Raw genomic sequence first — 14,234 nt, 5'->3', positions numbered from 1 at the left:
ACAAAAGTATATTTTGTTTTCCATCTATATATAACAGTAAAAGTAATCACAACACTGAAATAAGGTAATCTAAAAATAAATTAGCTATTTGCACTCAAACTTGACAGACCTCCTGTCCAATCTACCCTTATCTCACTTTCAGCCATTTCTTAGCCAATGTTACAAGTCCCATGCTGATCAACAAGTCCCTCTGCTCACCTGTTTCCTTGTGCATTTTAACCTCACCTGCCTGCAGCATTGTTTTCTTGTAAATCAAAGAAATCTTTGAGTTTATTCATGTATGATCTACTTGTTTTGCCTTGCTTTGATCCCCATTTTTAAACTAACTTTGCATCTTCAATTATTCTTGCATAAAATATCTACCCCAGGATACTGACTGAACAATCTTTCCTCAAATGCTGTCATGGATGCATTTTTAGTATATACAAACCAAGAACTAAAAGTATATGTAAGCTCTGACAAAAGTTTAAGGCTCCTAGAAACTTAAGTTTCTAATGCAAATAAGAACTGTATTCTTAAAATACTAAATTTAAAATATAACAATTTCCATGATTTTTAAAAATTTGGGTTTTCCAATGCCTCTTGTCTTCCCATAAATAGGAAGATTTTCATTTAAATGTATTGCAGACAATCATCCTAAACACATGGATTAGTGCTTTTGTTTGAGATTTTCCCTAGTTTAATTCTGATTTCAAAAGCCATGAGTGATGACAAAGCAAAGCTGCAGCTGTGGCTTTTTTTTCTGCAGCATTTAGAAAACAAATGTAATGGTTAGCATGCTGCAAATGAGAACATGAAGTTAGAATAATTTTTTAAAATGAAAATTAGAATACATTTTAGCTTATACATAACTCTTTAACAAAACAAAAAAAGGTCATGAAAACTGTTCAACACAACCAGTACATTTGCAATTGTGCCAGGTAGTCAGAACTGTGAAAGAAATTGTGGAGCCAGCAGTTTAAAATCAGGTCTCCAAGGTATGTCCTATAAATATATAACAAAATCCTTAAATAAAGTAATCTCTAAAAGGCTTTGTACCCTAAGACTGAGAGAACTCACTTACTCATCATGTCATAAACAAAAATTCGTAAGAAAGTTTATCAATCACTGATCACTACTAGTATGAAGGTAAAATGAGGGATTGATTTTTCTTCTGCAATATCCCATTGGCCTACATGGGATCTGTCTCACTTCTCACTCACAAGGTATTAGCAACACTTGAAGAAATGCCAGATCTATCTCAGGAACAGATATTGTACTTCACAACTTTATAGTACCACACTAACACATAAATTCTACAACTTTGCATACACAAGTATGACTTCCAAAAAACCATAAATCCTCTGGGGTTTGTTTTTGTTTTGTGGCTTTTTTCTGTCTGATTGGCCTCTTACAAGATTTCAAAAAGTATGCTGGGCACTGCTGTCTATGTGTGCTTCTGTTTTAAAATTCTGATTCTGTTGTACATTCACAAGTTTCCAACTTCCATTTTATTGCAACATATATAATATACTGCAATAAAATACATCTCCTATAAGAAAGCTAAGATAAGAAAAGATATGGAACATTACCTTCTTTGACAATATTATCAGTGAAGAGGCTTGTTAAAATTGTAGCAGGAAGAGTCCCATTGGCTAACAGGATGCCAGAAAGCATTGCCAGTTTTGTCTGCTCTGTCTCAGTAAAGGCTTTAAGAAACAACAGGAGCTGGGGGCCAGACAAGAAAAAAAAGTATTTATTTGAGGCACAGGTAGACAACAGGCAGTAATTAACACCTTTATTTCTTATTTCTTGAGAGGTCTCAATACAAATCACAGCAATCACATCAAAATCTACCCAGAAGCATGACAGTGTCATTTCACTGATCTCTTGTAGTTTCACTTTCTCTAAGAACACAATACAGTACCTGAAGGGAGCCTACAAAAAAGATGTAGAGAGACTATTTACAAGAGCAGGTACTCACAGGAGAAGGGGGAGTGGCTTCAAACAGAAAGAAAGCTGGTTTAGATTAGATATTAGAAAGAAATCTTTACAGTGAGGGTGGCAAGGCTTTGGGATAGGTTGCCAGAGAAGTTGTAGATGCCCCATCCCTGGCAGTGTTCAAGGCCAGGTTGGACAGAGCTCTGAGCAACCTGGTCTAGTAAAACATGACCCTGCCCATAGCAGTTTGGCCCATCTAGTTTGGAGCTAGATGGTCTTTAAGGTCCAAAACCATTCCATGATTCTTTAACGTCCAGCCTAAACCATTCTATGATTCTGTGAAGGATACAGCCTTAGACATAAAACACCTGTCTTCTCCAAATATATGTGCATGTGTAAAGACAAAAGTACCTGCCACAGGCTTGAGACACACAGCAATTACAGGATCACAGACAGGAGCCTGCCTATTCATATTTTCAGACTTCCAGCTAAGCCATGCAGAGTTACAATTTGTTTTCTAGCTTTCGAAAACTATTGCTCATGGAAACAATGAAAGGATGGGAAAATTTCCTGGTTTTCTTTTAGGGAACACAGCACAATTACAACAGATTTTTTTACTGGCTCAAATAAGAAATATATTTCAAGTTCAGACACTATTGATAAAGCTGACAAAGGACAGATAGGAACACAGGCTGATTTAAGACCTTGCCATTCCCAGTACTAATTACAAGAGAAAACAAATAGCTTGAGAAAAAAATTACAAATCTCAATCTTGGAAGATCTGAGCTATATATACACCTTTTAATTCTAAAACTGGCAATTAAGTCTATTTTTAAAATCTTAATTTCATATGTTAAAATTACTGCCTTGAGAGTACATTGATGAAGTACTTTATGCCCTTTTTCCTTTATAGCAGAAAAAAAAAGCCATGCAGAATCAGATTTTGTCAATAGCATTACTGTTAACAAAAATGTTTTCTTAATGTGTTGTTAGTTACCACAATATGGGTGATAGGAAAAAAAGAGCAGAGACAATAAAGGACAGCTTCATTCAATGCAAAAAGCTGCTGATTCCATCAGATGCTAGCTTACAAATTTACCATTGCCACAGAAGAAGGGGAAAAAAAAAAGTACTGAAGATATAATTTTCTGCAGTTAAAAAGAATATTCATTTTTTTTCTTCATAAGGAAGAACAAATGGCACCCCTCCAAAAGGATGTCCTGACCTTCTGCTGTCAGGACACCCTTTTTTCTTTTCTACATGACCAACAAATGCAATTAAAGCAAAACAGTCTGTTTTGATAGAAAATTCTCACCACGTTTCCACATTAGGGTATTTCTTAATTATCAGATTCTATCCATACAAAGGGACAGAATATGACACATGTCCCTGAACTTGTTTATTACCACGGACAGTGAGAGATCTTCTCTGAGCTATCCAAACAGTTTATCAACAAATGTAAAACTTTCTGAATGCAGTGATGTTTTAAAAATTCAGGTAACTAACGAAGTTATTAAATCTCATGCAGTGTTTTATGAATAGTTCTGCTCTGCATCAGTGAACAGAACTGAAAAAAACCCTCATTCATACAGTACTTACATAATAACATCAGCTTTAAATTACAGCTTACACAGGACTGAATGACTCAGCCACAGACAAATCACTGGGAATTTTTATTTTTTCCAGTGGGCTTCAGCCAAATGACTGCAACACACACTTTTAGCTTAAAAGAACAATTATGAAACTACCAAATCTCAAGGTGTAATTTTATTTCAGCAAACTGTGGCTCAACCACAAAATGCATGAAAATTTGGGATGCAGAAGAATGGAGTTACTGTTTCTAAATATATGCCTGAGAAACAAATGGTGCGCTGTATTTCCAAATGCAGCAACTAACTGGTGTGCATAATGGTGTAGGCAAAGGAACTCCAGGGCCACATTTAATGGAAAACAGAATGTTCTTACAGAATTTCAATATAATCCTAGTGTAAGCTGGAAGCCTGTGGATTTAAAGCTCTCTTTATACAAGCTTTATCAATAATAATGTACTAAAATGAGATCTGCACAAGAAAAAAAAAATGAGAATTAGACCTCTTTCCTGGAAGGACTGAGACTGTTAATAAAGAGGAAACAGCTTCAGATTTCTCTGTACCCCACTTAAATCTTTTTTCTTTTGCTTCTAAATAACCAAGAGATGAGGATTTTGATTAGAAAGTGGTCACACTGACCCCTTTAATGTAACAGACCAGGTTTTGATATACTTCTGAGCTCCAACCTCCATCCTTTTATCAGTAACGTGTAGATCATGAACAGTTATATCCATTCATGTAAAATTCTGTTTTAAACAGAACCTTTATCTTCTACACATCCCTTGCTACTTAAAGTATTGTTGGTGCTACTTGCCTAATTTTTGTTTTACTAATATTTTTCAAAAGCTGTTCAAACCTAGACTTGTCCTTTTCTGCTGATTAAGGATACTATTCTATATTTTCTAGCAGTTGTGAAACAGTTTAGGGGGAGACTGGGTGATAGGAAAACCCAAATCTTCCATAAACCCATTTTAAAAAACATGAAACAGAACCTAAATTTGAGTTCAAAGTTGCTACTTCAGATTTTTATTGCTGATTAATTTAAGCACTCTTCTTTTAGCATCACAATTACAAACCTCAGTAGGGAAGTCACAAAATGTCCAAGACACTTCAGAATAGTTCCCAACCACCCACAGAACATTCTCCAAGCTAATGCTTCCCTGCTGCTAGCCAAGCACAGACATTACTGCTTTCCTTAGATACAAACTCATTCCAGGCATAAAAAGGGCAGCTCTGCCTCATTATTTTGTATTTCTGTGATATCTCTAAGAACTCCCAACCACATAAACAGAAATTCAGAATACCTAATAAGCACAAGACCAGGCATCATGTGATGTTCCATGTTGTTTTCGTCATTAAAGAAAAAGTCTTTTAAGCACAATTTCTGGGTATAGAAGATGTGCCCAAGTTAAAACATTCATGCAACATTAAAAAGCACACAAGAAAAACAAGTGCTTCTGATCACCTCTTGTGATCCAGACATCTTAAATGGTGAAAATTAAGGAACTCTACCCAACAGGGAGCATGGTGTCTTTTTATGTCTTCATTATCTGGTCTGCTGCTGACAGTTTATCACATCTGCAGACAGCACTGAACTGTCAGCAATGGAGAAGGCAGCTAATACAGCAACAGACACCTGCTGACTGAGTCTTGCCTTTCATCTGGCTAACTTAAAGCATTTCTGCTCACTCCCTATCCAATCTCAGAATGTTATTCTCCTCTTATTTCCTAATTCCTACCTTAATTTACAGTTCTTTCATTGGGAAACTAGGAACACAAATAGGGGATGTCACAACATCTCCCAGCACTTCAAACATCCTGTTATGACTCGGTAACACTTATCACTGTTAAGACAAAAAAATAAAACTGCACCTTATCCCAATCTGGTATAAAAAAGTTTATACAGAAAATTGCCTAAACATGCAAACATCCTAAATAGACAGAAAATAACTGCATTCTTTATCCAAGGAAATACCTATGTAGAGAAAGAAGAACACAAGCTTTTAACTTAGAATTTGACTGAAATTATTGCAAAATGTCATGGTCTATACCAGTACACTGGGCCATGCTCGTATGAATTTAAGGTGCCTACATCAAAACACAGCAAGTGAGCAATGCATCTAAACAACATCTGTTGAAATTGCTTGCACAAAATAATTTAGATGTAAAACTTGGATATAAAATCTGGTTTGCTGATGCCTTTAGAAAAATGAGTAATTGGCAATTTTGGGGAGACAGTTAAGAAATAAAATAACTGAAGGCTAGAAGCAGACAAAAAGGGGAAAGATGGTAGAAAACAATGTCCTAATGAGGAAGTTGTGATCTAGAAGACATAAAGCAAATACTCGTGCAAATACTGCTATCTAACATAATCTCCCTTGAAAGAAAAGTCCCACTGACAGCATCTGCTTCTTTAGCTGAAACTGCTGGTATTGCCTTGTTTTTTTTTGGCATGCCTTTTTCTATGAGAAGAGCTAATCATCCCCCAAGTGCTCTATCTGCCTAATGAGTCTGCCAGAAACACCACTTTCATTGCTGGGACAACGACCCTCAAAAAAAAGGTCAACGAGTCACTCTCTTACACATTAAACCACTGACTAACTGCAGTCATCTTTGGTCTAGCAGAAACACCTTCTGGAAATGCAAATGTATCTATTTGCTGGACCTCCATGGGCAGCTGCTCCTGTAGAAATTTCACCATGCAGGGATTAAAGGATTAAGTGGTTAAAAACCCTGCAGCCTCCTAAATGAGAAAACAGCCACTTTGTGGATTCACACAAGCAGGGGGAGGGAGAAGGTAAGCAAAAGCACCTACAAGTAGTCCTCAAGGGTTTTAAAGGCAATGACAGTGGAGGTGCCATAGTCTCATCTTGTCACTAAGAGTGCAAAGTGAATTTTTGGAAGCTGAAGAGGATGCAAAGCCAAGCAAGTTGCAGCAATGAGCGGAGGCGGCTTGAATTGACATGGCATTTACTTAATATGCTGAGCACTCTCTGAAACTTGAATGCTGTGAGTCAGCGCTTCTCATGTCAGTGATTACAGTAATTAACAGCAGGAACATTAGATTTGTGTGGGGATAGAGGTAAATTTAGGTCTTTAGAATGATGTACTGAGTAATCAGCATCAGTTGATAGGCATGCTGGCCACAAGTGTAAAAATAATTTCCTGTATGAGCAAGAATGTATAAATCAAAGCCAAATTAATTCAGGCACAAGAAGTGCTGGTGAGGTACCAAGCTCCAAATGTGCCCTCATTTGACCCTTGCAGCAACCTTTCTAATGTTTAAATAATATGGAAACACATTTTTATGTTTAACAAACATGACACTTTAGTCATGGGACAAGTTTTGCCACTACCAGCATGCCTGTTAAGTTACAGAACAGTACAGTGTTTATTACTTATTCAGGCCATTAGAAAAAGGTATTTACATCTGTTACTAGGAACTCAACACAGACAAAATAAATCTGTATGTTGTTTGTCAAACATTTTTACCCTGGCTTTTCCTGTCTCCTTAGAATTCAGCATCACAAAACAAAACAGTATCCACAAATAGCCACTACAGTCTAAGAGACAAATCCTGAGCACTCTGCCACTGGTGAGGACTCTCTCTTACACATACCTGTGGTCTCAAATACAAAAAACTTGTGGTTAGGATTCATTTCACAGTGCAGGAGTGGTTTAATATTCATACGCCATGAGACATTCTGCAAAGCAGACTGGCATTCATTTTTTGGAAAAAAACCAGAAAGATGTTCTATTTGCATGACAGTAATACCACTTCTCATTAAGAGGTATATTCCAAAGTGTATCAAACTTTTGCACAAAAAAGTCTGGAATAAGAAAGTGAGTTTGGTCACAGCAACCAAAGGACTCATTAATTCAGAAATATGATACATCAAGTGCTTCCTGCAGTATTCCCACAGAGCTGAATTTGCAGAATAAAGCTGCCTCCTGTAGATTCCATCCTCTTTTCCAACACAGCTAAATAAAACACCTAGCAGCATCACATTTGTAGATATACAATTATATTAGAAATATAGTAAAAATATTATCATTGCAGTAAAGACTGCCATCAACATTACCTTTTTGATTTCATCTTCAAATGCTTTCTCCAGATATTTGTATCTCCTGATAAGTTTATTGAAGACCTAGAGATAAACACAGATTAACTTAAAAAGCGTATAACAATTACAGCCATCTTTCTTTACAAAAAAAAGTGAAGGGAAATAAGCAGCTTGCAGAATGATTTCTCTAGTGTTGTCTGCCACATGGAGAGTACAAAACATCCTTCTCTCAATTTTGTTATTCTTGCTTCATAGAGCAATGCTTGAGTGGGAGAATTTATTGGAGTTTGAGTATTTTCATGTTTTTCAATTTTTTTTTCCTTCTCTGCTTTTCACCTTATCCATAGATAAAAGCAAGGGACAGAAGGAGGAGGGTAACTGCACCCTTCCTCCAATAATGCAGCCCTGGGGAAGCTCTCAGCTGATGCAGTAAGGGTGGTGGGCATCTTCAAAAGATGCAACATCTTGGCAAATCGACTAACATAAATGTTTACAGCAAAACACACTACTGTCACAGAAAGAGGAAGAACATTTGCCAAAGCTTCTACAACCATTATGTTATTGGAACCACTTGTTCTCCAGTTTTGACCATTTGTTTCCCATCATGTGACCACAGACTATGAAACCAGAAACAGCACAGGTGCAGAGTTCATTCAAGGTGAAGAAGGAAAAGATAAGAAATTAAATAAACAAATCATCACTTGCACTGCTGTACGAAGGCACAACGCATATGACTCACTGTCACAGGTAAAAAGGCTTATGTGGGGAACAAATGACATTATAGCCACATTGGATGGGGGAGGAAGGAAAATTAGGTTTAGAAAGCTTCAATTCAGTTTTCATAATATAAAACACATCCAAACATCCTAACTGGTAGTATTTTGCCTCAGAAAAAGTGGAAAATCAAATGTGGCCATGCTGCAAAGTAGACACACACAGAATCGTAATGAAATAAGATAAAGATGAAAAAGTAATATTCTTGTTAGTATTTCCAAACAAAATTCTGCATATCTTTTAAGTCTCTGTAAATGACAGAAGCATGACTTCATATGCAAATAATCAGCTAAAATATTAATACTAACTTCAGTTTTTTGAGTTGAAGACTTTTCACTTATAATCGTTTCCATAACTAAATCCATAAAAAACCAGCCATACTACTTGGGACACAGAGTAAGAAATTACCTTCTAGGTATCTTCTAGATTAAAAAAAGATCTTAACACTATTTTAGACTAACTCCACATTTTCATAATACAGTAAGAGCTCTATTTTTCACGATGTACAAAAAAATGGCAAGGTCAATAAAAGGACACAACTCTTCAGGCATTAATTACAAAATGCTGATTTATTTTGGTGGCTTTTGGTTTGAAGTGCAGAGAATCCATTGAAAATTCCATTCCTTCAAATCCTGAGGTGAAGCCTTCCTTTCCATTTTTCAATATGCAATCTTTCACTTTAAATTTCTCCTCGGAGGACTGGAACTGCCAATTTTTGTTCAAAAGATCGTTAAAATATTAAAATTCAAGAAGAAAGAATCAATGCATTTACTGATAACAGAGATTTTCCTGAAGCAGCATACCCTGTTTTCAAGAGATGATAAAGCTGATGCGTAAGAAATATTGACTCCCTTTCCAAAAATAAGTATATTTCACTGATTTAGATTATTAATTAGATGTTTTTTAAAGGAGCTTTCTGCTATTAAGCAAACATTTTTCACCAATGCAGATTTTGACCTCAGCACTCTTTAAATCAGCTATGCACCTTTCCAGGAACTTAGCACCCTAAAGTCCTTAGCGGGGACAGCAGCTTTTATTCTTTTAGTCACTGTCTCCAGCATTCCAATAATATCCAGTGATTTAAAAAGATAAATACATACATAATTAACGGTAAGGGTTTTGACATAGGGGAGTTGCAAGGGTATTGCATTTCATGCAATCCTACTGGTATCCAGAATTGCATGGTGGCTTTGAACTTTCCATAGAATTCTTACTGTAATTTCTCATAATAATTACTACCTTCCATTAAGGAGTTGTGCAAAGTTAGTTTCTATTCAAGAATCTTTTAGGGTTCACTGGCTTTTTGTATTAATTTCACATAGGCCTATTTATGCAAGCCTTATTCCTGCAGGAAGAAATTAGACATCACATATGCAGGAGAAATGAAAGCTCTTGGAATATATGCCTAACTCCTAACAAGTTATGCAACTAAATGTTGGAGGCGTGAGCTTCATAGTTTGTGTCATTCATGCACTTCATAGAATTGTTTAGGTTGGAAAAAACCTTGAAGACCACAGAGTCCAACTGTTATCCCAGCCAACTGCCACTAAACCATGGCCCTAGGCTACCATGTCTACAGATCTCTTAAATATCTCTGAGACTGGTGACTTCATTTCCCTAGGCAGTCTAATACAATGTTTTCAACTCTCAGTGAATAAATTTTTCCTAATATTCATCTAAACCTCACCTGGCACAACTTGAGGCCATTTCCTCTCATCCTGTCACTTGTTACATAGGAGAAGAGACCGACCCCTTCCTGGCTACAGCCTCCTTTCAGGGAATTGTAGAGAGTGATCAGGTTTCCACTGAGCCTCCTTTCCTCCAGGCTAAACACCCCCAGCTCCCTCAGCTGCTCTTCGCAGGGCTTGTGGTCCAGACCTTCTCCAGCTCCACTGGCCTTCTCTGGACACTCTCCAGCACCTCAATGTCTTTCTTGTAGTGAGGGCCCAAAACTCAACACAGGATTTGAGGTGTGGCCTCACCAGTGCTGAGTACAGGGAGATGTACACTGCCCTGATCCTGCTGGCCACACCATTGCTTATAAAAGCTGAATTTCTGATACAGTGCATGTGTTTCTTTAAATATGGTCATTTAATATTTCAGTCTGCACACAGAAAAGGTCAACAAAATTAGTAAGGGTGGTGTCTAGAAATAGCCTCAACCAATGGTAGACTGTGATAAGCAAGACTGCTTTTTGTAAAGAAAGCATTGCCAGCTGTGATCAGATTATCTCAAACATCCTATTTTCTTACCTAAAATGTCTGTGTTAGGGCAGATTAATGATTAATGGGATTTTCAATTGGTCTGTAGCTAGCCTAGTGCAGCCGAGGCAGCCTGCAGATGTTCCACTCTAATCCCTTTTGACACATAAATGGAAAACAGTAATCAGCTCTGCCTTTACTGACCTGAGCATAATTTCGGATGGCATCATGATCTTCATCTGCAAAAAATACACAGTGGTTGGTCATCTTGGTCTTGTCATTGTCGTCTATGCGTGTTCCTCCGGGAGCTGTGAGAAAGGAGAAAAAAAAAGGCAAGGAATCATTTCTTACTTTAAAGAATGTAAGATTTAGTAAGACTAGTAAGTCTTATGTTAATATCACAGAGGCAAAGGGCCACATCAACAGTTAGCAGGGGAGAGGAAGAAACAGAGACAGACCTAACATTGCTAAGATGTGGTGGCACCTGACAGAAGGAACACCTGGCTGATATGCTGCACTGCAGAACACACAGTCCTCACAGAGCTGAGTGATTCAGCTCACCCTAAGGAATCTCAGCTGGTCTTGAGAACACAGAGTGATCAAACAACTATGTGTTGGAGTAAAACCCTTACACATTATTTCAATTCTTTAAACACCACAATAACGTAAATCCTTCCCAAAGAGAAAAGTATTAGCACTGTGTTAGCAATCTGAGTACTTGGAGTACCCTGCTAACTCCCTCTAATGCTTAACAAGCTCATGTAAACATTCCAAACACTGGTTTATTTCATCGAGAGTTTTTCCCTAGGTATTTTCTAAGTATATAGCTGCTGTTTCCTGCACTACCTCAAATCTTACAAAAACATATTTTCTTCTTACATACCAAAGAGCAGGAAGCAGGAGTCAAAGCAATGTGACCAGTAAAAGGAGACAACTTACTCAAAATAAAGAGGAAAGTGAAAAGTATGGTTTTTGCCAGAAGCTGCCACTGATACCTGTAGAAAAGTCCCATGAACATCCACAAAGCACACCTCATTATCCTTCACTTCTCTGAGCTACCTTTTGTTGCACCATCTACAAAGCAAGATTTGCAGCAGCTCTTAACCTGGAGTGCACCTTTTTATGCTAATAAATCCTTCTGTTTCCCCTAGTTAGCATGTCTCATTCTCTTTGCTGTTGCAATTATATGCTGGTTTAGCTCAGACTGAAGGCTTCTCAGAGAAATATCCAGAAAGTACCGAGGTATTACTGCACGACAAACAACAAACAGTGCTATGATAAGAGATGCAAGCACTGAAATTGTAATACAGGCTATAATTTCCACTGTAGAGGAAGACAGCATCTCAAAAGAAGCAAGCAAGGCTGATCATCAACATTCTCTGTCAGATATTCTGCAGGTTACCTAACATGCTGCCAGCTACCAAAATATCAAAGAGTGTGTCAGCATAGCGGCGATAATCAAGTCGGGAGCCCGCTGCATCCAGAAACTTGGCTATAGCCTCCAGGTCATTCCCAGCTTCATTGAGGCCTTGGACAATTGTATCCCTGAAGACTGTGGGTTCAAATTTCTCCTTTTCATCTGAAACAGAGAGAAAGAAGGAGAAGGAAAGAGAGAGAGTGTCAGTTTTAAAACTTGTTAAAATCCTGTATCAGTCAGCAATTGAAAGGACGGTGGCACCTAAAATACTCTTCTCATTCTGGTCAACACACCAGAAGTTTGTTTGGCTTGTATAATTTCTGGAAATTCTGCAGTGTTTACCCTTGCTTCCCCTCTCCTCATTATCTCCCAACACTAAAACACACATAAACATATGGGAACATAAATAAAGGAAAAGCAACTATTGTTTTCTAACTTCACACTCTTCTCTTGTTCTGAGAGCAGAATAATGGGAATGCCAAGGTATGAGTACATAATCTCAAGGTATGAACACTTCACTTTTCATCTCCTGCTATTTTTCTTCTAATAACTATGGTCACATAACTAAAACGTTTTCAAAAAGAGTCTTCAGGAAAAACAGGAGACTGAGTTATTAATAAAACTAGTTTCTGAATAAACATTTAAAGCAACACAATACAACCAAGAATTTATCCTTTATATTCACAGACCTAAGCAGCACTATGAACACAGCACTCACATTGCTTTTTCCACAGCTGTCCCTTGCTGAATTCCGTTAAGGCACAGCCTGACCCCCAAAGTCCCTGTGTCAAGGTCATTAGTCACAACACAAACAACTGCAGCCTCCAGATAACTCTTATGTAGATTTACCCATACCTCCTGTTGCCTTTTTGCCCACGCAGCTAACAGCTTACTGCGGCCACTTGAAGCTTCTTAAGAAAACCTGCCCTGCCTTTACAAAAGGGCACAAATGAAATGCCTGTTACTGTTAAAATAACTTGAACTTCAGAAACAAAATTGCAAGCTGTTCTGTGCACTCATACCCAGGGCTGTTATCACCTGCTGACACAAACACTGATACAAGTTCTTGAAAGATTGGAAAATATCCACAGGATCAATTCACAGATTTTTACTCATAAAGATAATTGAGGATTGGTTAAATTTCTGTCAAAACATATGCTAATGCCATCTGAAATATGCCAGCTGCAACCTTGCAGACTTTCTGTGAGAGGTTCTGGCCTTTATGCATCCTCTGGCTGCAGGCTTCTGTTCCCTGCTACTCATAAAGCAGCTTTTCATCCCAGGCCTTAAACAAGAGACCTTGCTTTTTAACAGCCTCTCTTCCCTAATCTCTTCCTTCCTGCCACGGTACTTTCATGGCAATTGAATAACTGTTTCACAGACAATTCCTACTTTTGATAGCTTTTCTATTTCTCATACAGCAAAGTTCTCTCTCCTCTGCTGCATGTACGTGGGGAGCACTCATTCTAGCACCTTCAGTACCTCACTCGCACATTCTCTTCCACTTCCAATGCATCCCTTTCTGCCACAGCAATTGTACCTGGAAGGCACAAAGCAGTCCCTTCCACTCAGTGTCCCAGCCACTGGGAAGCTCAGGGGATGAGTCCACTTGTCCTTTCAAGGAGCCAGCTGCAGTTCAAGGGCTGTCTCTCAAGCACTAAGCGCTGGAAGACTGTAGGATCCCCTTTTTTCCTGAGCTTTTCATGACTGAGTCTACAACCCATCTCCACATGGATTGCTTCTCCAACCCCCAAACCTGACCTCAGACCAAAACTGAGACAACTCCATGGACACCCATACATATGCTCAAGCAACCATCTACTCCCAACTCTGGCTCCCCATGAAGTGATGCACACAAACACAGGGTCAACCCAGACTCTCCACCACCACGCTCTCAGCACCCAATACACTCACTACTCAATAATGCCCCTTTTCTGGACTTCTTCCCAGGCTTTTACTTCACACCAGACCTTGGAGATGTTCAGTCTCTCAGCCATGTTATCTTGACTTTGGCTGTGATGAAACCCTGGAGTCTGTGTTTTGAGGAACCACCTCTCGTCCTATCTGCAGGGCACAGCCATCAGGGACAAACCAGGAGGTTGAGAGGAGAATTCAAGTATGTGCCTTTGCTCCAAGGGAAAAACACCCAGAGAGAAGCATGCTACTGGAATCCCTTCCAAGCCACCAGACCTGTTACCAAACACTCAGTTGCAGCTCTCTTCCAACTTGAAGTACAAAACCCAACCCAAACCAAAGAACAAAGCAGCCA

General features: G+C 38.3%; 1 protein-coding gene across 1 annotated transcript in view; it reads right to left on the bottom strand.

The window, feature by feature from the left end:
• BZW2 (basic leucine zipper and W2 domains 2) overlaps positions 1-14,234 on the bottom strand; it is a 55,264-nt gene that overhangs the window by 17,805 nt on the left and 23,225 nt on the right. The window contains exons 3-6 of the mRNA XM_063152487.1: positions 11,951-12,127; positions 10,753-10,856; positions 7,592-7,657; positions 1,572-1,707 (exon numbers count right to left, since the gene is read on the bottom strand). Coding sequence (XP_063008557.1) covers positions 1,572-1,707; positions 7,592-7,657; positions 10,753-10,856; positions 11,951-12,127 — 483 coding nt within the window. The remainder of the gene's footprint in view (positions 1-1,571; positions 1,708-7,591; positions 7,658-10,752; positions 10,857-11,950; positions 12,128-14,234) is intronic.

Source organism: Melospiza melodia, chromosome 1 (assembly GCF_035770615.1).
Source record: "Melospiza melodia melodia isolate bMelMel2 chromosome 1, bMelMel2.pri, whole genome shotgun sequence".
NCBI classification, from domain to species: Eukaryota; Metazoa; Chordata; class Aves; order Passeriformes; family Passerellidae; genus Melospiza; species Melospiza melodia.
This window is presented reverse-complemented; position numbering and strand designations above follow the sequence as displayed.